General features: G+C 50.9%; 1 protein-coding gene across 4 annotated transcripts in view; it reads left to right on the top strand.

Moving 5' to 3' along the window:
• LOC310841777 (phosphofurin acidic cluster sorting protein 2-like) overlaps positions 1-21,219 on the top strand; it is a 180,659-nt gene extending 159,440 nt beyond the window's left edge. Inside the window, exons 10-26 of one of the 4 annotated variants that reach the window (XM_083733200.1) lie at positions 1,167-1,260; positions 1,886-1,957; positions 3,608-3,735; positions 4,793-4,925; positions 5,547-5,651; positions 6,804-6,910; positions 8,362-8,516; positions 8,803-8,913; positions 9,873-9,975; positions 10,380-10,451; positions 13,936-13,968; positions 14,662-14,704; positions 15,318-15,360; positions 16,664-16,805; positions 16,946-17,169; positions 18,025-18,138; positions 19,009-21,219. In XM_083733200.1, coding sequence (XP_083589326.1) covers positions 1,167-1,260; positions 1,886-1,957; positions 3,608-3,735; positions 4,793-4,925; positions 5,547-5,651; positions 6,804-6,910; positions 8,362-8,516; positions 8,803-8,913; positions 9,873-9,975; positions 10,380-10,451; positions 13,936-13,968; positions 14,662-14,704; positions 15,318-15,360; positions 16,664-16,805; positions 16,946-17,169; positions 18,025-18,138; positions 19,009-19,124 — 1,795 coding nt within the window. In that variant the 3' untranslated portion in view covers positions 19,125-21,219. The remainder of the gene's footprint in view (positions 1-1,166; positions 1,261-1,885; positions 1,958-3,607; positions 3,736-4,792; positions 4,926-5,546; positions 5,652-6,803; positions 6,911-8,361; positions 8,517-8,802; positions 8,914-9,872; positions 9,976-10,379; positions 10,452-13,935; positions 13,969-14,661; positions 14,705-15,317; positions 15,361-16,663; positions 16,806-16,945; positions 17,170-18,024; positions 18,139-19,008) is intronic. The other 3 variants (XM_083733202.1, XM_083733201.1, XM_083733203.1) reach the window with 3 other exon arrangements.
• Positions 21,220-23,273: the final 2,054 nt, after the last annotated feature.

Genomic DNA, 23,273 nt, shown 5'->3' with positions numbered 1-23,273 from the left:
CTGCAGCTCTGATGCACCAGGAACAGTCTGACAGGGTAGGGGGAGCTGTTGAAGCTGTGTCAGGCGTCTGAAGTCAGACACAGCCTAAGTCATTCCCATCCCCTCTGCTGACACCCCAGCAGAGGCCTGTACAGCACTCAGGCAGGCCCTTGGTGTAGATCTTGCAGTGTGGCTATAAAATCCAGGCCAGAGCTTGAACCACTTGCCTTTGCCTCTCTCTCTGGGGCTTCTTAGCAACCTCACCATATTGTAATGTCTGCAGTTTCTTGCTCAGCAAAGTGCTGTGGCTCATTGGCAGGACACGTGCTTTGAATGCAGAAGGCCCCAGATTCATTCCCTGGTATCTCCAGCTGTGGGCTGGGAGAGACTCTTGCCTGAAACCCTGGAGAACCTCTGCAAGTCAACGCAGACCAGGGTTAGCAAACCTTTTGCAACCCGAGGGAGGCGTTGCCTTCTGGGCAACTTTTCAAGAGCCGGATGCCACGTGCAAATGTAACTTTTGTGCAAATTCCAGCCTGGCAAAAACCACGCGATAGTGTTAGTGTTATGTAGTGTTTTTGTTTTTGTATTGTACTGTATTGTTTTGTTTAACTTTTTTTTTCTTTTGTAGTGTTTAAATGGTTGGGAAAGTAATAAATATTATTTTTTAAAAAACAACCACTCGATAGCGCAAAGCAAGGATGGTGAAGGGAAAGGGTGTGTGGTCTGGGTTAGATGAGGAGCTGCATCTGGTCCCTGGGCCTGAAGTTCCCCACCCCTGGGTGTAGCCAATAGACGGACCAGTGATCTGACCTGGCCTATAGCAGCTTCCCAGTTTAGTGGAACGGGGAGGACGTGACTTTTTCTACCTGGAAACAGGCGTGCTTTGCTCTTGCGGTGTCCTTTCTCTGCCTCAAAGGTGAAGACTTGCTTTCACGCTGCTCAACGGGCCCCACCACCTCCCTCCACCCACCCCCCGCAACTGTCTTTGTGTGTCCATGTCAGGCCATGCCAGGGCTCAGGTGATGGGTTTTTTTGCTTGTGGTGCTTCCTGGGGGCAGAGGCTGGGGAGGGGTTTGAGCCCAGGGGGCGATGGTGACTTCACTTCTCCCTCATTTCTCTTTCTCTCTGTCTGTCCGTCTGTCTCTCTGTCCGTCTGTCTGTCTGTCCGTCTGTTTCTCCTGCAGGCGCTTCTTTGAGGGCGTCTCTCACTCTGGTTCCCAGACTGAGATCAGCAGTCTGCACGGCCAAAAGGGGCAGGAGCGAGAGTCGGGCAGCCCTGTGAGTTACTCCTCCTCCTCCTCCTCCTCTTCCTCCTCCTCCTCTTTCCCCCTGCTAGCAGCCTGCCTGCCTGGGCCTGCCCCCCGCAGAACAGCAGTGGGGAACCTGTGGCCCGCCTGATATTTACCAGACTCCAGCTCCCATCAGCCCCGGCTTGCACGGGTAATGGACGTTGTAGTCCAACAACATCTGGAAACCCTCAGGCTCCCCCCGCCACCGTTCCAGAACCGGCATGCTGTCGAGAGCAATCCCTCTTACATTTCTTCCTCCTTTCCTCCACCCCACCCCCTGTCTTTTCCTGGATAAGCTGCTTCTTTTCACAGTATAGGAGAGTTGGGTTAACTGGACTTACTGGCTCAGCCGCTGGGGTCACCCTGGTCCCTGCAGTGCTGGGGATCATGCTTCCCTGACCCCTGACCTCCGCTGCCATGTTGCTTCTCTCCTGGGGCGCCTAAACCAAGCAAAGTGTGTTTTGGAAGGGTTTTGTTTTCCCTGTGCTCAGCACCGACCTGCTTCCGCTCTCTTCTTGGAAATGCTTGAATCGGAGGTCCTATCTACTAACTTATTCAAACTTCTATTCTCACTCCTCTCCCCACTACCTCCTCGCCTGTCCCCGTTCGCCCAGGGAGAAGCAGAGAAGCGGAAAGTGGGTGTCCCTCGCGCCCAAGACGAGGGTGTCATGGAAACAGCAGCTATGGTGAGTCCAGCATGACGGGTGATTACCAGCCCTCTCCAGGCAAGGCTTTGCTCATTTTGTTATGCTGTTTTTGTCTGGTCAATACGAAGGGCAATGGCAAGAAAAACCAACATTCTGTTGCCTATCCCTGTATTCAGCAATTAGACCTGTCCCGCACTCTGAGGAATTCCCAATTCCATTTTGTAAGGGGTTTGTCTCTTCTGAAGATGAAGGAAGTGAACCTGGTGAGGAGCACAACTGGATCATCTGTGTGGATCTCAAAATGGTCACCTTCTTGGACAACAGAAAGGCTTTACCAAGTATCTGAATAACAACACCTTGTAGATACCACTGGGAAACAAAAATAGCAGTCACTTGTGTGATCCTTTGGTTCTCGGTCAAACCATGGGAACCCCAAAAGGCATACTCTTCTGTTTTCCTTTTGTCTAGTCTCTAAGCATTTCCTCACAATTGTGACAAACAATATGCAGAGCCCCTTTCTTGGTCGCCCAGGGGAATTTCAAAATAGCTTTTATAGGCATGCCTCACAAACGCTGTTATATTGCGTCTTTGACGAGGAAGTGCGTAGCAGCCACATACATAACAAAAGGCATCAGGTTTGTTTACACATTTTTGTCTACCTGAAGAAGCCATGGTTCAATCTGAAAAATACAAATATTTAGTTTACAAAACTATAAAAATAAAGAAAAATTAAGTTTGCAAGACAATAATTACCATGTGGTTAGGGTAGATCAACGTGTCAGTGTCCACGTATCCCCAGTGTAAATATGACATACAGTGGTACCTCAGGTTACATATGCTTCAGGTTGCATACGCTTCAGGTTACAGACTCCGCTAACCCAGAAATAGTACCTCAGGTTAAGAACCTTGCTTCAGAATGAGAACAGAAATTGTGCTCCAGCGGCTCAGTGGCAGTGGGAGGCCCCATTAGCTAAAATGGTGCTTCAGGTTAAGAACGAATTAAGTTCTTAACCTGAGGTACCACTGTATCGGCAAAAGTCGGAAATTGAAAGATAACTATAGCATGTACTCAAAAATCAATTTCAGATTTGAAATCAGCATTGAAAGAACATATAAGAACAGTTGAAAAATCTCATGCAACAGAAAACGGAAAAAAAAATTGTTCCCCAGTGTAATTTAATGAAGAATATAGTGCAATAATTTTTATGAAGGATTATTTATTACAACAGCAGTCATAAAGATGAAACGTGAAACACATAGAAAAAGTATACAGAAATTCTCACAGGGGCGCTGAAACACAAAGCAACAAAAAAGCAATACAAAATAATCGTTAACATGAACGGCTGATCACAAAAGCTTGTACAGCTGCACAGGCATAAGAGAGTCTTCAGGTTGCTCTTGGAAGTCAGAAACAAGGATGTTTGCTGGATCTCTGCCGGCAGAGTGGCCAGGGACACCAAATATCCGATTTCTAGCTGAAGCTGATCTGTGACTTGGGGGGCAGAGGGTGGGAACAGAGCTCTTTTCCAGTGCTGGCTCTGCGCATTTTGCCCAGGGGTACCTGCCCAAGGGAAGAGGAGCTGGCTTGCTCCTGTCAGTCAGGCAGGGGAAGAGAAGCTGGCCTGGGAAACTAGCTGTTTGATGTTACCAAAGAGTGAAAGAAGAAAGACTTTCTGTGCATCCCCTCAGGAGCTGGAGGTTGATGAATCCTGCCCAGGAGGGCCTGGCGAGACAGTCCTGAAGGAGAGCAGCGTGGACAGGCTGGCTCAGCTGAGCAGCAGCAGCAAGCCAGAGTTCCCAGCCACTGTTTCTCCCAGGTAAAGAAGGCCTCTCTCTTGTGGCTGGTGGCGGAACAGCGGCTGCTAGCCTGTCGCTGTTTTGCGGGTGGGATTCTGTCGCATGCCGGCAAATCCAGGCGGCGCGACTGAAGTGCTCAGGCGACTGTAAACTGGCTGTGGTCGCAGTGCTCTGAATGGGGATGGAAGAGGAACAGGGCCTGGTGGAGGGGACACTGCAAGAGTAGCTGCTTGATAATGGCACAGTCTGGATGCTCGGGGAAAATCAAATGAACAAAGCACGGCAATCCTGAGTTAAAACACCGTGTGTGGAAGCAGCTTGAAAGAGCTAAAATGCAATGAATTGTAACTTACGATATTTTTCACTCCATAAGATGCACCTGACATAAGACGCGCCTAGTTTTTAGAGGGGGAATGCAAGGAAAAAAATATTCTTTAAAGGGAGCGCTGAGCAGAGCCTGCATGCATCCCAGGCTCTGCTCAGCGCTCCCTTTCACAAGCTGCATGGAGCATGTGTGTGGCGCTTGCAGGCTTTTCTCCGAGGAGGGAGAAGGGCAGCCCGTTACTGACAGGCTGCCCTTCTCCCTCCTCGGGGAAAAGCCCCCAAGAGCCGCACACACGCTCCATGCAGCTCTTTAAAGGGAGCGCTGAGAAGAGCCTCCCGCCTGCATTAGCTCCATAAGACGCACACACATTTCCCCTTACCTTTTAGGAGGGAAAAGGTGTGTCTTATAGAGCGAAAAATACGGTAATTGATGTGACAGGCACCCACCAACAGTGTCTCCCCCGGAGATCCTTCCAGTTCTAGGTTGGCACATAGATACTGAAAGCAGGGAGAGGTGATCTTTGGAGGCATGGTGGCTCTTCCCTGCTCTCTGAATCCATGTGAAAGCCACACACACACACCCTGGAAATGTCTGGGACCCAGTGGGGTCTCTCTGAGCCTGGGCTTGTCACTTCCGTCGCTGACTTTCCCGCGGCAGCTAGTGCTCAATCGCCCGGCAGGCTTCTCTTTTTGCCACCCGCCCGGTCCAGCTTCCTCTGTACCACTTCGACAAACCAGACTTTTGCCTTTCAGCAAAGTTGAGAACAAGCAGTTGTGGCGGCCGCGCAGCATGTCCGTCAAGGACAGGCAGAACTCCAAAGGCCAGGGCGATCGGACCAGCAGCCTGGACAGCGAGAGCTCCCCAGACTCACGGCAGGGCACCCAGGTCAGGCAATGGGGTGCGGGGAGGGGCTTGTATGGGGAGGAAGGGTTTTTCCCCCTGGGAGGGAGGTGAGTGAATCTCCTGGAAGCGGTGGGTTGCTGGGTTTTTCTTTCTTTCTTTCTTTCTTTCTTTCTTTCTTTCTTTCTCCTCCCTTTCTTTCTGTTGACCCTTTCTTTTCTTCTGTTTTTCTCCTTTTTATCTTTTGTAACTGCAGTTTTACTGTCTTATGGGGAAATGTTGATTAAAAAATATAATAATAATAATAATAATAATAATAATAATAATAATAATAGGGTGGGTTGGTGGAGCTCTGAGATGAAAAGAAATAGTCATTGGCAGCTCCTGGCATCAGAAATGGGCCAAGAAGTGAAGGTTGGTCCATTAGGGGGAAAGGGAAACTACCCCATCGTCCTTAACAACCAATCAGAAAGTGATTCTGTCTATCATTGGCTGTGGCGCCACCTGCTGGTAGTCTCCTTGGCCAGTCCCAATGGACACCAGCCACTGCCGGTGCCACTAGGTCTTACCTGCCTTTGCCATCCTCTAGGTGTTTGCATAGCCAGCCCAAGGGTGGCTGTGGGTTTCATGGCAGTCTGTGAATGCTCCTCTGTTGTGCTATTGCAGGTGCCCCGAAAGTCTGTGTATGATCAGCTCAACCAGATCCTGGTCTCGGATGAGCAGCTGCCCGAGAGCATCATCCTGGTGAACATAGCCGAGTGGCAAGGCCAGGTAAGGGAGCCCTGGGGATGGGCGGGGAAGCCTTGGTACCATCTTACTGCATCTTGCATGCCTCTAAAGCCAGCCTTTCCCAGCTGGATGCCCTTCGGGTGCTTGTTGGACTCCATCTCCCATCAGCCCCAGTCAGCAGGGTCAGTGGTCAGGAATGATGGGAGTCGGAATCTAGCAATACGCACACTGGAAGCAGCTCTTCGGGGTTCCAGGCAGGGGGTTCTCCCAGCCTCTTCTAGGCAAAGGCATGTGTTCTACCCCTGAGCCACAGCCCTTTTCAGTGAGTTTTCTGATCCCCCATAAAATGTCATCCTCTATTATTATTATTTGGATATTAAGCCAGAGCTTTGCAAATGCTGCTGGAGGCTCCTGAGCAAGGGCCCAGCACAAGGAAACTCCCCGGCTTGAGAGTAAGGAGTTCATCTGAACAAGCTGGGAGAAACACCCCAAGCCCACGTGATCTGGAGCAGAGGCCCTGAGCTCTCTGGGTGCTTTCAGATGGATATTTATTGTGGGGTGAACACTCCTCATGCATGCAAAAAAATATATTAAAAATGCTGCATCCCTGCAATATAATTAGCATCCCTATCCCTCCTCCAATTTAATTTTCCAAGAAAAACCCACTGTTAAATAATTTTTTTTAAAAAAAAAAACTGTTGCCAATGACCCATTTGCAATATTTGAACCACCCTCTTACAACATTAAAAACCCTCAGCTGGAAGCACTGCCAGCCAGGAAGCTTCAGTGGCTACATGTTTGTTTCCAGAGCGGATTTTTAAAGTGTGGGTAAAAGCCTCTCCAGGCTCAGTTAGGTTCATATGAGCACAGATACTCCTTCAAGTAACCTGGGTCTAAAGCCAGAATGGGGAACCTTAGAAATGCTAATGATTCCCAAATCAAGCCAACAGATAAATGAAACCAACCTGTGGCTCCTCTAGATCTTGCTGGATTTAAAACTCCCATCATCCCTGACTGTTGGCCATGCCGACTGGGGGTGATGGCTTGAAATTCAACATTCTAGAGGGCACCATGCTGGCGACTCCTGGATTTGGGGGAGGGCTCTGGTACCTCCCCACCAAATTATTTTTGCAAAGTGTTTGCATTTCTTCTTCATCCCATTCCTGCCTCCTATTTCTGGTTTCCTCTCGGCAGTATCTGTGCGACCAGCTGCAAGAGCACAAGCAGCCCATTGTCTCCACCTGCTCCATGGCGGATGTGCAGGCCGCTTTCAACACCATCGTCTCTCGCATCCAGAGATAGTGAGTATTGCCGGCGGGAGCAACAAACCAGGGTCTGAGGGCCCCATGTTGGCTTTTCAGGTGGACCCCAAAGAAAGGTCTTTGGGGGTTTATGTATGCAGGGGTTGCAGCCACCCAAGTTGCTAGGAGGTGTGCATCTGAACCCTCAGGCTTGCGCACCACACACATGAACGCAACATGCAGGTCTCTAGGAAGATTGGAATCTTCTGTGTTGAGCTAGTACCTGCGTCCATGAAAAACGCCTGTGTACTTTTAACCCTGATAAAGAACGTGTCATGCCAGGATGTAGGAAAAGATTGGTTTGCTACACGGAAATAAAACGAGAATACAGTCATACCTCGGGTTACAGGCGCTTCAGGTCGCGTATTTTCGGGTTACGGAGGCACCAAACCCCGGAAGTACCAGAACGGGTTACTTCTGGGTTTCGGCGGTCGCGCATGCGCACAAGCGCTAAATCGCACCATGCGCATGCGCAGAAGCGCCGAATCGCAACCTGCACGTGCGCACACAGTGCTGTGGGTTGCGAACGTGATTCCCGCACGGATCACGTTCGCAACTCGAGCATCCATGTGTGGGCAGCAACCATTAGACACCCACACCTTGAAACCTGTAAAGAGAGGGTCTGATCACCCCCCCAGAGCCTGGAAAGTAAGTGCAGAAAAACCTGATCTTGAAGCAAACGGAACTCAAAGGCACAGAACAGAGATTTGAGCCTTCTGCAAGTGCTAAGCTCTTCTCTTCAGATCCCTGTGCTTGGCAAGGGGTCAGCTTCACTCACCGTGGTTCAGCAAACTATAGGATTGAGGTCCTTGAGGAGCAAAGAGGGGGTCCCATTGAAGCCGTGAGCTGGCCCGCCAATGAAAATATGGAGTTTATAGTTTGTGGAGCGGGAGTTTCCTGAGTAACGTAGTTCAGAAGTCCTTTGAACTATGTGTTTACTGGTTTGAAGTAAAGAGGATGAAGCCTTGGTTTTGGGAAGACTGCATCTTTATCTCTGTAGTTTCTGGATAAGAAATGCACCTTGAAAGAGATGTTGGTGTCTGTGTGAAGTCTGGTTCCTGCGATAATATAAGCTTTTCTGGTAAATACAAGGATTAGTGTGCTGCTGTTTTCTGCAGCTGTTAGGTCAGGATGTTAGTCATTCATTCCAGGTAGTGAGCAGAGACCGAGACAACCCTGGGCAGGGCACCAGTGTTTCTCTCTCTGCCACCCCTTCTCCCTCCCTCTTTCGCTCTCTTTCTGCCACCCCCTCTTTCTTCTGCCACCCCTTTCCCTCTTTCTCTCTCCCCCCTCCTTCCCACTCACCTGGTTTTGTCCAAAGGGTAGTAGATTCTAGGCTTTGTGATGGCAGTGGAGTAGTGAGGGGCCGGGGTGGGGTCAGTAGTTTGGCTGTGCTCTTTCCGGGGGGCTGCTTCTTTGTGAATCTCTCAGCATCTCTCTTCCTCCGGCAGCTGTAACTGTAATTCCCACATGCCTCCCCCAGTGAAAGTGGCCGTCGCAGGGGACCAGAGCTACCTGAGCATCGTCCTGCGCTTCTTTGTGGAGCAGCTAGCCGGCAAGACCCCGGACTGGCTCAACTATCTCCGTTTCCTCGTGGTGCCGTTGGGTAAGAGCTTTGCCATGGAGGGGGGGTGGCTGTCCTGGAAGGCTGCTGTGTCTTCCCTGCTAAGATGTCCACCCTGGTTGACCTGTGGAAATGACCCTTTGGCCTCTCCAACTGGAAAAAGAAAAAGATGGGCTGGAAATAGTGGAGGCAAACCAGGCGAAACAGGATTTTGCCCTTTGGCACAGCTTCCTAAGGCGGTCCAAGCTTTGCTCTCCTTGCCTTCTCCAGAGTAGCAGGTATTTATTTATTTTACAAAATGCTTCCTTTTCCTCTGTGTCATTCGCAGGCTCTCACCCCGTGGCCAAGTACCTTGGCTCTGTGGACAACAGATACAGCACCTTGTTCCTGGATGCAGCCTGGAGAGAGCTCTTTAGCAGAATTGAGCCCCCTAGTTCAGGTAAATAGTCCAAGCAGGCCTTCTTAAAGACAGCATCTTTACTGAAAACCCAAAAAGTGCATAATTATATGTGAGACGTAGATAAAGAGAGAGAAAGAGAAATAGAACCCGTGTAGAAGGGGAAATAAAGGGGGGAAACCCAAAATTGCATATTTTACGAAGTTGTTATTGCACCTCACCAGATCTTAACCTATAACAGTATTTGTAAGAATGGATTCCAAATATCATGGAATTTTCCCATGCATTTATATGCAAGTTGTTCATATGTTATGAGTTTGTATACTTCTTATATCCAATTGTAGAAGGGAGCCGCACTTTTATTTTTCAGTCTTTTTGCTGTGGCAAGGGCACGGGGAGTCCACTCGTATTGTCCTTTTGTAAGGTTTGCAAGGTTAAACCAGAGAGCCTAGTACTTTCTGATCAGAAGGTCGGCGGTTCGAATGCCCATGACAGGGTGAGCTCCCATTGCTCAGTCCCTGCTCCTGCCAACCTAACAGTTTGATAGCATATCAAAGTGCAAGTAGATAAATAGGTACCGCTCCAGTGGGAAGGTAAACGGCGTTTCCGTGCGCTGCTCTGGTTTGCCAGAAGTGGCTTAGTCATGCTGGCCACATGACCCGGAAGCTGTACGGCGGCTCCCTCGGCCAATAAAGCGAGATGAGCGCCGTAACCCCAGAGTCGGTCACGACTGGACCTAACGGTCAGGGGTCCCTTTACCTTTAAGGTTCCATGTGCTGATTATATAATTCAAGAGGATGTTTTGCTCTGTAAATGTAAGGTTGTTCCGTACAGTTCTGTTGGTAGTTTCAGTTACCTTCTGCCAAAATCTTTCAATATAGGGCAAAGCAGGGCTGTCTCCAGCTGGGGAGGAGCACGGTGGGACGGGGCGGGACAGGGCAGGGGCCTTGTTCCTTGAGGATGTTCTGCCTCGTCTAACTCTTTCACTCGCCTCCTTCCAGACACAGTGGATGTCCCTGGTCGGGTCGTCCAGTTCATCACTGGCGCCAATGTGTCCCACCAGTTGCCCATTTCCGAGGCCATGTTGACCTACAAGCAGAAGAGGTAAGAGGCCATCTTCCTTTCATACACACAAACAAACAAACAAACAAACAAACAAACAAACACACACACACCATGGGCAAATGAAGGAGCTACTTAGACCCACCTTCTACACCACATGGGGCCAGGATTGCTGCCCTTGGATTCCCAAGGGATAGTGTGCTGGGTTGGGCAGTGGTGCAGAAGCTACATAGAGAGTCCCACTCTTTGTTGTCGGCTTTTCCCTGGCTCCTGGATGGCTCCATTGTCTCTGAACCGGCTCCTGAAGCCCAGTAGGGTTGAGAGCAGAAGGAACAGGCAGCTCTTCTGTCATGGGGCGGAGAAGAAAACCTTCTCCCAGGTGCCAGGAGGAAGGCAGTGGTTTTTGGGAATTGCAAGTACTGTTTCTGTGCTTCCTCCCCCCGCAGTTCAGGTGTGTGGGGTACTTCAAGCCCTGCTGTTCTCTGCTTGCCCCTACAGCCATCGGGGACTGGCACACAGTACGTACGGCTGGCTTGCTGCACTCCCCGCGGGAGCTTCTGCAGGGTTAGGGGCTGTGCTTTGAGCTGGGACATGTCCTGGGATGGGTGTCACCATGCCCCAGCCAGGCAGGGAAGCCTGTGAGTTTTGGGCACAGGGGAACTTCATATCCTTCAAACTGGGAGTGGGGGTGGGGTGTCCTTCAAACTCATTTCAGACTCTTGGAGCATCAAGTGGAAGCAAAATGGGCATTGGCTTCTGAGCACTGCATCTCCACCTCCAACTCGCCACTTACAGCAGTTTTACTTGCCACTCAGTTAGACCTTCGACGTGGGTGGCGTTGTGGGTTAAACCACAGAGCCTAGGACTTGCCGATCAGAAGGTTGGCGGTTCGAATCCCCACGACGGGGTGAGCTCCCATTGCTCGGTCCCTGCTCCTGCCAACCTAGCAGTTTGAAAGCACGTCAAAGTGCAAGTAGATAAATAGGTACCGCTCTGGTGGGAAGGTAAACGGCGTTTCCGTGTGCTGCTCTGGTTCACCAGAAGCGGCTTAGTCATGCTGGCCACAGGACCCGGAAGCTGTACGCCGGCTCCCTGGGGCAATAAAGCGAGATGAGCGCTGCAACCCCAGAGTCGGCCATGACTGGACCTAATGGTCAGGGGTCCCTTTACCTTTAAGTTAGACCTTCGACTTGGCAAAATATGGACAATGAAGCTCATGGAGCTGGGGTTTTTTTTGCAGGCGTGGGCAACATGTCATTGATGCAATAATAGTGCATTAGTGGTAGATTTCTCCTGGACCATTTACACTTCATTATGCTTCATTAGTTGTTTGGTGATGCTTCCTCGATACGATCACATTCTTGGCATCAGAACAGGCCCTACAGCAAGGGTGGCCAACTGCAGCGACCATCACATGCAGAATTTGGCACAATATTTTGTGTGCAGACTGCAGAGCTTCGCTTTGTGCAGGGTTTGGCTTTTGACGTTCCTTTTCAGACATCTGCAGCGGCGGATGCCGGAGGTGTAACGATGCGTCACAGCAGTGCAGCTAGCTTGCCACGGGCTGCCACACAATGTGCCCAGGTGCTTCACATAGTTAGCGCAAGCTTGTAGTTGTGCAACTCGATGCCGCTGTCGGAAAACTGAGGCTGGGGCGAGAGGTTGCTTTGCGTTGGGTTAGGGAGGGGAAGAGTCTGCAGCGGTCGACTTAAGAGGAGTTCATCCATGGCGACCTGAAAGCTCTGGGCTAGCCTATCCCCACTGCGCTCTGGGCTGCCCCAATGGGAGGGTGGCCCAATGGCCCTGCAGCTGTGTCATATTCCCATCAGTCCCAGGCAATGTGAGTTGTGGTCCAGCAACATCAGAAAGGCCGCAGGTTCCTAACCTCTGAAATAGATTTACTACTCCACTGGCAACTAGCCTACATGTAGTTTTCAATCCTTCGCCAAGCTGGTAACCACCATCGTTGTAGAACTTCAAATGCCATCAACCTCAGCCAGAGTCCCAGTTACAGGGTAGATCCACCTTCCCCATCCTGTAGTTGGACTCCAACTCCCATCATCCCTGACTGTTGGCCATGCTGGCTAGAGCTGATGGGAATCGGAGTCCAACAACATCTGGGGATCCAAGCTTGGGCAGTGCTGGCGTCGAGCAGAGTACGTATTCTGGAACCCACTGCAAAGTGTAGCAGCTTTAGGGCAATTAATTTGGGCAGCGGGGGCAGGGTTGTTCCAGAAGCCGTGTGTGTTAGATGCGAAAAATGCTCTTCAAAAGCGTGAAAACTGTGGCATCAGCTCCAGCATCAGCCTACTAAATCCCAAGATCAGGTGGAGAGCACTCTGGGCGTGGTGTTGTCATCTACACGGGAGGGTGCAGGTCTGCCAGGGCATCTGAGTAAGCCTGTGTCATAAAACCCCCCCAACAAACCTAATAATAATAATAATAATAATAATAATAATAATAATAATAATTTTGTTATTTATATGCCGCCCATCTGGCTGGGTTGCCCCAGCCTCTCTGGGCAGCTCCCAACAAAACCCAACAGTGCCTGCCAGGCCTGGCGCCAGAAGTGGGCCCAGCTCAGTATCTGCCCGTGCCTCAGCAAGGGGCCGTTGGCCAAGGATGGAAGAGAGGCAGAACCCCTCTGGTGCTGTAAGACATGATGTGTACTGACAGCAGCCTCTGCCAGTCTGGTGCCCAGCCAGTAGTCCAGTGCCAGGTTTTACAGAACCATCCCAATCAATTCCGTTTAGACTATTGGATGAACTGGAATGATTCTGTAAACAAAGATGGTTCGCCAGCAGGTAAGAAGACAGTCTTTCCCAGTCTGATTCTCTGCAGATGTTTTGGGCTGGCCAATCAAGTTTTGCCTTCCTTTCTCTTCATGCAGCTGTCTCCCCTCCACACCTCTTTTCTCTTTTTGGCCCCTCTGCAGGAGACCCACCCCACCCCACCCCACCCTGGCCCTCCCTCTTCCCTCTAACTAAGCAAGAGCTTCCCTCTTCTTTGGGGTCACTGTGCAGTTTGGACCCAGAGAGAAGAGGGTGCAGGCAAATGGGCTGGGGCCAGAAGGATGTGGGTCTTTAATGGGGGGTGGGGGATGAGGATGGTGATGGTGATGGTGATGATGAAATTACCCACCCTCCATCCTAAGATCCTACAGTGGGTTAGCAGTATTAAAACATGTGAAAAACACTTCAAAACAACTTACAATCATACAAAAAAGGTGGGTCCTAAAAACATGCACCTGAAATCCAGGGTAAAGAGGTGATGTCCCAGTCCCCCCCTCCCCCAAAAAGATCTGGAGCCAAATGACAATGCTACATTTTTATGATGATTGTGGTTAAATTCATTTAATCACCAGCAGGCCTCAGTGTGGCTGCCAAGTGGAGCATTAAAAACAATCGAAACAGATGGCAATCTCAGGGATAGCTGTTTGTTTACTATTGTATTTGTTTCCTGTTGTGCATTTGTATAGGCCACCCCTTATCTGTACTGATACCAGCAGAGGGCAAGGTATAAACCCAGGGGGTGGGGGCCATTTTCTAGCCCAACGGTTGCATTCCTTTGTCTCCATCATCCGCCACGTCTGATCTAGTTGAGATTCCTGCTTTGCAGGGGGTTGGACTAGGTCCCTTCGCCCTCTGCAGTTCTATGATCCTATAAATAGTCTGGGCCCCAAAACACAAACATTGCAGGTGTCCCAAGGCCAGGGTGAACAGGTGTGTCTTCAGGGAGACACCCCCCTTCCCCTACTTCTGACTCCGTTCACAAGCTCAGAACCTGGAGCTCCTCAAAGTGGCTGCTCAGATTCAGCCAGAAGAAGCTTCTGGACCCCTCTCCTCCCCAAAGCCGCCATTCAGACGGACACCACTTCTGTGTGTGTGTGTCTGTGTCACCTCCCGGCGCCCGTCATCTTAGTGACCGCTTACGTTCCAGCAGTTCTTTACGCCTCTCCCTCTTCTTGGTCTTTTTTGTTTCTTGTTTGTTTTGGCATTCAAGGAAAAGAAGCCTCTATTTTGATTTTTATATCAGGTATTGGAACTGTGGCTTGCTGCAGTGTTGCCCTTCTTCCCCAGTGTCTGTCCGTCTCCTCTTTGTCCAGGAACAGAGCTGACTCCTGCCTCCTTTCTCCCGACCCCCGTCTTCTGCCTTGTGTGAGACAAGGGCTGCTGCCTGTTCCTGGTTGCATGTTGGGGAGGGAAGGAAAACCCCCCCACTTCCTCCTGAGCCTCTTAAGCGCATCTGTCCCTGTGCTCCTCGTCTTCCTCCTTCCCTCCTGCAACCTTCCCTACGCCATGTGATCCTGTGCTCAGCATTTGGGGTGGCCGGGCGTGGGGTTGCTTTGCTGCGTAAGGCAGAGGAGTCTGTCCTGCTTCCCTCGCCCCCCGTCCCATCCTAAAGATGAGACAACATCGCTTTGGCTCTCTCAGAACGGCTGCTTGTTTATAACTCTTTGCTGGCTGGGGGTGGGGCGGGGGGGGGGGGAGGCTGCGCACTGACGAGACACGTCAACAAGGACAGGGACAAAATAGCCTGGATGAAGCGCGGGGGGGGGGGGCTGCCCCTCAGCAGCTTAGGAGGATGGTGAGCAAAGGATGATGGGAGGTCCTGCTGGCTGCATGAGCTACCCCCTTCTCCGCAGTTGCCTTTCCAGGCCAAGGATTCTTTCCAGGAGGGGGGGGGGGCGGGTTTGCAGCTTTTAATTGCCTCTGCTCCATTTCACAGCCCTGACGAGGATTCCTGCCAGAAGTTTGTGCCGTTTGTCGGGGTGAGTGCTGTTGTTGGGGGGCCGCTAGACCACTCAGAAAAGCCCTTGCCCTTCTTCTCCTTGGCAGCACCCGTATAACTTGTCTTCCAAGTTAATGTTAAGAGAGCCAGTGTGGTGTAGTGGTTAAGAGCGGTAGTCTCGTAATCTGGTGAACCGGGTTCGCTTCCCCGCTCCTCCACATGCAGCTGCTGAGTGACCTTGGACCAGTCACACTTCTTTGAAGTCTCTCAGCCCCACTCACCTCACAGAGTGTTGGTTGTGGGGGAGGAAGGGAAAGGAGAATGTTAGCTGCTTTGAGACTCCTTTGGGTAGTGATAAAGCGGGATATCAAATCCAAACTCCTCCTCCTCCTCCTCTTCTTCTTCTTCTTCCTTTCACCTTCCCCAAGGTGGTCTGCAAGGGAGGAGGTAGTTTGGCAGGAAGCCACAGTCAGTCTTGTGAGGTGTTGGTTCAACCTTTGCCGATCTGGCACCTCCCAGACATTTGGGACTACAACTCCCATCATCCCCTGCCAGCATGACGAAAGCTGTGTTAGCCGCTCCTTGGCATGGAAAGTTGGCTCTTGGCAAGTCTTTGGGTACTGACTGAGGCTTTTCTCCTTGTTCACTGGCAGGTGGTGAAAGTGGGCCTTGTGGAGCAGTCCTTCAACACCTCAGGTGAGAAAAAGGCACTGAGCCAGGTGCCCAGAGGCTACGGCCAAGACAGCCTGGCTCTGGTCTCCCACCCTGCCTGCGTCTTGCAAGGACCTGGCTCACAACCTCCTCCAGTTTGCTGGTGGAATCTGGTGGCTGGGCTCTGTCTCCACAGTTAGAGGCAACAATGCTTCTAATAGCAGTTTCTGGAAACCGCAGGAGGGGAGAGGACTCTTGTGGTCATATCTCGCTTGTGGGTGCCCCATGGGCATCTGGGTGGCCACTGTGAGAACAGGGTGCTAGACTAGATGGTCTTATGTAATAACTGGATCTTTTAATGTTTGGTGTTTTATTGTGTTCTTATATCTGTTGGAAGCTGCCCAGAGTGGATGGGGCAACCCAGTCAGATGGGCAGGGTACAATTATTATTATTATTATTATTATTATTATTATTATTATTATTATTGACTAGGCTAAGCTGTGTCTAACAACAATAAGCTCCCCAAGGTGTTTTTGGTGCAAGGCTGTAAATCCCAGCTTTGGGAGAGCAGGTTATATAAAAGATGTAAAACGTACAATGAATGAGGGCGCTTCCAGGTGTCACTATTTCCAGGCAGGATTCAGTCACAGGCTGTAAGGTTGCTGTTGCGCAATAGAAACACATGCCTGCAGAATCAAGACTTTTTTGCAAGAAGACGAATGATGGGGGGAGCCATTGGGAAGGGTGGAGCGGCATTTGATTGATGCAACATCACCTAACCTTCCTGCAGACAAAGCAGAACTAATTATTATTATTATTATTATTATTATTATTATTATTATTATTATTATTAATACCCCGCCCATCTGCCTGGGCTTCCCCAGCCACTGGGCGGCTTCCAACAAAATATTAAAATACAGTAATGCATCAAACATTAAAAGCTTCCCTAAACAGGGCTGCCTTCAGATATCTTCTAAAAGTCTGGTAGTTGTTTTCTTTGACATCTGGTGGGAGGGCATTCCACAGGGCAGGTGCCACTACCAAGAAGGCCCTCTGCCTGGTTCTCTGTAACTTGGCTTCTCGCAATGAGGGAACGCCAGAAGGCCCTTGGTGCTGGACCTCAGCGTCTGGGTAGAACGATGGGGGTGGAGACGCTCCTTCAGATATACTGGACCGAGGCCGTAGTAAACATCTAAGACAGTCGTCTAAGCTTCCCCCAAACTTTGTGCTCAAGAAACAGGTCATCTGGAAGCACTCTGAATTGGATGGATGTTAAAATGCCACCCGGGTCCTGAAATCAGCCACCATCTCCCTGGTATAATATGGCCATTTCCCCCCTTTCCTTAGTTGATTCTGACGATGTGACCATCTGCACCACTTCACTGCTCAGCTCATCGTCTCCATCTGGCGGTGGCGTCCCCTATACCAAGGAGGTGGTGGGAACCCCTCCGCCCTCCCCATCGGTCAGCAGCGGGCTCTCGGGAGCTGGGTATGTGGCGCACTTCCACCTCTGTCCCCCTCAGAACCTGGGGTGGTACAGTCCAGCCTGAGCTGTGCCATGTGGTTCTACTGCTCACATGGCTTGGCTCAGGGTCCGCTTTGGTTGCAGCTTCTGTTTCTTCCTCCCAGCAACCTGAGTCCTGGCGTGGAGGTGATGGGCCTGCAGGTCGATTACTGGACAGCGCAAGGTCCAGAAAAGAGGAAAGAGGCCGAGAAGCGGGAGACGGGCATCAAAAACACCCTGAAGAGCAATTTCCGCTCCCTGCAGGTCAGCCGCATCCCCGGCCCTGGGGAGCTGACCGCCCCCAACACCATGGCCATGACTGTGGTCACCAAGGAGAAGAATAAGAAAGGTAATCTTCCCCAGAAGCATCACAGCTCTTTGTTGTCTGCCTATACCAGCTCAGCCTGCTTGTTTCTTTGTTGCTATTATTTTACTGTTGACATTGATTGGTTTCCTACTGGTCCAAGAATCTTCTAGTCCAAACAGTGGTCCCGGAATTACCAGCGATCCCATTTAGGTGGGCCAAGACGTGCCAATGGATTTGTGGTTGAAGACGGGAAACAGAACATTCCACACAATGCATACAGTGGTACCTCGGGTTACAGACGCTTCAGGTTACAGACTCCATTAACCCAGAAATAGTACCTCGGGTTAAGAACTTTGCTTCAGGATGAGAACAGAAATCGTGCTCTGGTGGCGCAGCGGCAGCAGAAGGCCCCATTAGCTAAAGTGGTACCTCAGGTTAAGTACAGTTTCAGGTTAAGAACGGACCTCCAGAAAGAATTAAGTTCTTAACCCGAGGTACCACTGTATTACATTTTAATTGCATTGTAATTGCTTTTCTTATTTTTTACATTGCACTTCATTTTATTGTGGTTTAAATTTCACGGATTTCAAAATGTAGTACAAGGAAATACAATATGTAAGAAACAAAAGAAGCAGTGAAAACACAATTGAGAATCATAACGCATCATAGCTTCCGCCTCAGGCCAAAACATGGGTGAGTGGGCTGGCAAAACCCTCAGCAATTTTCAAGTGGTCTGTGGGGCAGGGGGGAAAGTTTGGGAACTGTGTGTCTAGTCCTCATGGGCAGACTCTTTGCATGTGCTGTGGAAAGGGGCATGAAACTTCTCCAGTGCTTGCTCAGCGATAGGATTTCACTGTGTGGACATCGGTTGAATCTTGAATGGTTATCTTTTGGCAGTCATGTTCCTGACTAAGAAAAACAAAGAGAAGGACTTGGAACCGAAGAGTCAAGTAATTGAGGGGATCACACGCCTGATCTGCACAGCCAAGCACCAAAACACCATGCTCCGTGGTGAGTGGGCCTTTTCTATGGCGGCTGAGTTGTTGTCCTTTTCTGAATAGCCCTTAGCCAGAGCTTGGTTCGCCTTGTGGCTCCGCCAGTGCTCTACAACAGGGTGTTTGCCAACCTATTTGGACCAGCAGGCACATTTTGAATGATGAGGAAGTGCTGTGGGCACCAGTCACAAAATGGCTGCTGTGGGGTGTGTGGCATAAGACAAAACGAGAGAGAGAAGAGAGTACAGTCATTGTTACTCCCAGCCCTCACCTACCAACCTGGTACTGAAAGTTCTTATAAGAAGGTTAGTGGAGAATGTGGGCACAATTCAGGCTGTGGGATTATTGCCTGAATTCTCCACCAATCTGTTACACCGTGGTTTCTGCAAGCCCTAAATTAGCAACCTCTGGGCTTAACTTGAACGGCATTTCCTCCTCCACCACCAGCATACAAGAGCCAGTGTGGTGTAGTGGTTAGCAGCAGTGGACTCGTAATCTGGTGAACTGGGTTCGCTTCCTCGCTCCTCCACATGCAGCTGCTGGGTGACCTTGGGCCAGTCACACTTCTCTGAAGTCTCCCAGCCCCACTCACCTCACAGAGTGTTTGTTGTGGGGGAGGAAGGGAAAGGAGAATGTTTGCCGCTTTGAGACTCCTTTGGGTAGTGATAAAGTGGAATATCAAATCCAAACTACTACTCCTCCTCCTCCTCTTCTTCTTCTTCTTCTTCTTCTTCTTCTTCTTCTTCTTCTTCTTCTTCTTCTTCTTCTTCATGTCTCGCTCTTCCCTGCAAGCCCCAGTTCAGCTTCCCTTCTGAACGCTTGCTTCCACCACCTTCCCTGCTCCTGGCCTAAAAGTCCCTCCTCTCTTTTGCTTCCTCTCCCACAGTTTGTATTGACGGCATCGAGTGGAACGATGTGAAGTTTTTCCAGCTGGCTGCACAGTGGCCGACACACGTCAAGCATTTCCCCATCGGCATCTTCGGCTACACAAAGAGCGCGTGAGAATAAAGGAAAGGAAGCAGCCCGAGGCAACAGCCTCAGGGAGGACTTGGGCTCTGCCGTGCTGAACAGAGGAGGGACAATCCAGCTCCTTGCTTCTGCCGAAGATGACTGACTGGACTGGACTGCCTGATGGCCCAGGGCTGGAGCCCTGATCCGGCCAGGGCTCTCTTTGGCTCCATTTGTTCTGTGCAAGGAGCATCCCGATTTGCTTTACGTCTCACCCATGAGGTTTTTTTTTGTTTTTGTTTTAGTTTTTAACGTGAACTTGGTCCTAGGAAACGGAAGGAAGGCACACACACACCTGCACGCATTCACAGAGCTTTCTCCGCCTGAACTCTTGAAGACTCGGCCATTGGGCCAGTCTTCCTTGTTCCAGGAATGAAAGAGGCCAGGGGGAAACTTGCACAGCTCCCCAACCAGCCAGCGGCTCGGGGCAGCTGGGGCTCTGTTCCCTCCCATGCCTTGCCATGGGCAAGAAAGGGGGTTTGCTCAGCCAGGCTCACCTCATTGCATTCTGGGCAAGCTGGACCTCTGCCCACAAGTGCCACTCTGCAGTGCCCGCCCCCAGTGCACAGAGGGCTCCTGGGATCTTGGGTACCTTGCCATCTTTTAACACAAAGTAGCTTTCCCCGTCTCTCCTAAAAAATACTTGGCCCCTCCTGCTTGGAATGGGCCTGGCACTGCTCAGCTTCTCATGCCCTGAGGAGATGCCCAGACGGGAGTATAGAAAGCAAGTGGTACAGAGATGGCAGAAAAGGAAAGGCAGGGGCAACTCGTTTCTGCAGCAGGCAGCTGGTCCAGGTACGAGCTGCTTTGTGTAGTTCAAGACGTTCGCAAGACAAAAGGCTGGAGTTGCTGTGTTGCTGTTTGCTTCCCCCCATTTGTCGGGGGAGGTGGCACAGGAGTGCCCGTGCCCAGGGCAGCACTTGCCTCTGGTACCCGATACAGATCCACAGATGGCGGGATTGCTCTGGTGCAGAAGAGCAAAGGGACTGAATCCTAGAACGGCTGGTTCTTTGCCACTTTAAAGCACAGTAGGCCGACCTCCAGGGCAAAAGGCGGGAGAAACTCAAATGAGTGCCATTCCAATGGAATAGGAAGGGGGAAAGGGCCTTTCTAAAGCAGCACAGCTTGTATGGGGCTGGAGGGGGAAGCCGAGGGGCTTCTTCACTAACCGATCTGTTCTGGCTTTTATTTGCGGGGGGGGGGGGAGTACAGAGAAAGCAGGACGAGAGAAAAAGAGAGTTGCAGTGGGGCAAGGCCCTCTTCTTGCAGGATGTACTGCAGCTGTGGTGAAACAGTGTGTGCTTTCATTGCCGCATTGCTGGGCCCTGCTAGGTAAGTGAAGCAAGAGGGGGAGCCATTGCTCGCACAGCTGAAGGAGGGCAGGCCAGAGGCCCCTGCGGCCTGTGCCCCCGGGAAGGCTTTCTGGCCAAGGCACTGTCTTGCGATGGAGCACCAGCTTACATGCCATGCACTCCATTGATGGCCACTGCACTCACTGCAGCGCTCTCCTGAGCTCCGCAAGCTGAGCCGAGTTGCACCTTCGCGAGGCAGGCCTCTTGCAGAACAGGATGTACGAGGAGGAACAAGTTCCTTTTAAAAATGACTGACACACAGACACAGATATCTACACGAACACATCCTAAAATCCAACACGAGCACCAGAACGAGAGAGCCAGTAACTGCAGCAAAGGTGTCCTGAGCCTAGCCTTCCCGTGGCAGCTATTTGTGCCTCTTTGCCCTCCTCTTCCCAGACGAGACCCGCCAGCGCCCCCCCCCCAACCCCTTCCCTTCTCTCTCCTTTTCTCAAAAACCAAGTGGACTCCAAGGCCCAGGCCTCCCTGCCTTCCTGGAGCTCCTTGTGTCACTAGAACTGCCAAACCAACCTTCCCCTGCCTTGAAAGTGTATCCTACCGAACTCAAGAGACCTAAACTGTGGTATTGCGCCTGCTCGTCGGGCGCAGCTGCTCAAGGTTAGGAGAGCAGGGATGGTGGGTTAACCCCATTTTTTACAAGATTCTATTTTTGTTAAACTTAATGTAAGGTTGCTTTCTGGATTAATTTTAATAAATTAATGCTGGTACCATTGTGACTGACGAGGCTTCGGGTCAATTTGTGAGTCAGCTTGGAATTTTTGGCTTGTTTTGTAAAAGGTCAAAGAACTACGTAGACTAATTCTGTGAGCAAAGGGGGAACCTGGGCTTGCCGTTTTTGAAAACACCGGCCTCTCCCACTGCCAAGCATGCAGCAAACACGGGGGGAGGGGTTCGAAAGCGGTTGTAGAGCTTGCCGGTTTTGAGAAAACATAAATGTAAAGGCACCAGGCTACTGCAAGCTCCTTGCATGAGGCCAGAGCAACTTTTTAGCTCTCAAATGCAGGGTCTAAACAGGGGTCCCTGGTGTGTGAATGTTAATGCAGCAGAAATTATGGCTAGCTTCTGCAGCACGTCAGAAGTTGGTGACTTGTTCCTAGACTCTTTCTTCTTGTCTCTCTTCTTTAAAAGCTACCAATTCCAACCAGCGTGCACTTTGTCACCCATATCGCCAAATGTTTCCCTGTTCAGATCTTCATAACGGATTGATCTTTTGGTGTCAAAGGTAGCAGGCCAGCAATGAAAACCATTTTCTGGTATCTCAGACTTATCTGTTGTTACCAGGTTAGAAACGAAAGCATGCCACACATGCGTACTTCCGAGAGGAGAGGCGCTCTCAGCCTTTGGATAAATGTCTATCTTGTACTATTGGCAGCCCCTCCTGCCTCCTGTTAAACCTGACCCCAGCCTGCACAGTCAAGCGCTGTTGTCAGGACTGCCGCTAGGTCCCAGCTCACAGAGGACCAACGCCCGGTGGATATAATGTACAAAAGTCTTTATTGAAGTTTAGTTTCCATTTCCAAGCTCTGGGCGCGCAGACCCACGTCTTGACGCTAGACCGGCTAAGTCCCCTCTGACTCACTGCTCCACCCACACCAGTTTAAGATTCTAGCCCGGCTCCACCTCTTACGCTGTTCTTTCCTTCGCTGGGTCCTTCTGCCCTCTGGGGTTTCCTCCTTCCTGGACTCCTCTGACGCTGAGCCTCCTGAGTCTTGCCCCTCCCTCCGGCTGGCTTTAGGACCTGGCTCCCTTCCCGGGCTCCCCGCTGTGCCGCGCTCCTGTACATTTGAACTTGGCGCGCGCGCCCAGCCGGTGACTTTCCTTCTGACCGTTTCCCCGCTTCCTGATGTGGGCGTTGCCAAACCTGACTCCTCTCCTCCCTCTGGTGGTGAGGACACTGGTCCCGACTCCTGGGACTCCCCCTCCCCACTGCGCTCTGGTGGAGAAGCTGGTCCTGATTTCCAACTGCTGCTCAGGGACTCCCCGCTAGCCCCTTCCTCCTGGGGCTTCCCCCCTGGAGCCCCCCTCGCTCTGGCCACCGGCGCTCCCTTCTGTGAGTCCTCCGATTCGCTAGAGAGGCTTGTGGAATAACTCTGGCCACTGTCACTGCCTGCGCCCCCCTCGTACTCCTCCTCCTCACTCTCCATTTGCTCCCCCTCCTGTGTCTCTCCTTCTGAACCCCTGACAGCTGTCTACCAGCATGCTGATCTTAGGGAGAAAAGGTGCAGTGTGGGTGCAAGCCAGCTTCAGAAGCCTCTGCATTGGCTTCCACAGTTCCACCCATCCCTAAGCAGTTGAAAATTTGCTTTCCAAAGAAATTCAGGCCTGAGAGTATAAAGCCTTTTGTGATAGTTTTTCCTTGTCTAAAGAACCGGTACTTCTTTGTTCCACATCCTGTAGTAATCTGCTGAAATCTTTGGCAATGGGAGGGTATTAAAAAAAATGGTGGGTGGAGAGATTGGGTGTGTAAAGATGGCTGAAACACTTCTGCAAAGTTGCTGGTTAAGGAGTCCAGCTGTCCAGCTGCATGAATGTATGACAGCTACAGTGTGGCCACCTATGAGATGGCAATGCTCGGTCTGCCTTTCAGGTGCTGAGTGCCACCGCCTGCCTTCCTTGTTGCAAGCTGAAGTCCATCAACCCAGGCATCCAATCTCGTTTCTACCAAACAACACACCGCCTGAATTCAGCTGCTTTCAAGAAAGACAGTAACTCAGTTCATGCTAACGTTATACCGCTGGACCCATGATAATTCAAGGAAACCAGGCCATGA

This window comes from Podarcis gaigeae (genome assembly GCF_964106915.1).
Source record: "Podarcis gaigeae genome assembly, chromosome: 3".
Lineage (NCBI taxonomy): Eukaryota > Metazoa > Chordata > Lepidosauria > Squamata > Lacertidae > Podarcis > Podarcis gaigeae.
This window is presented reverse-complemented; position numbering and strand designations above follow the sequence as displayed.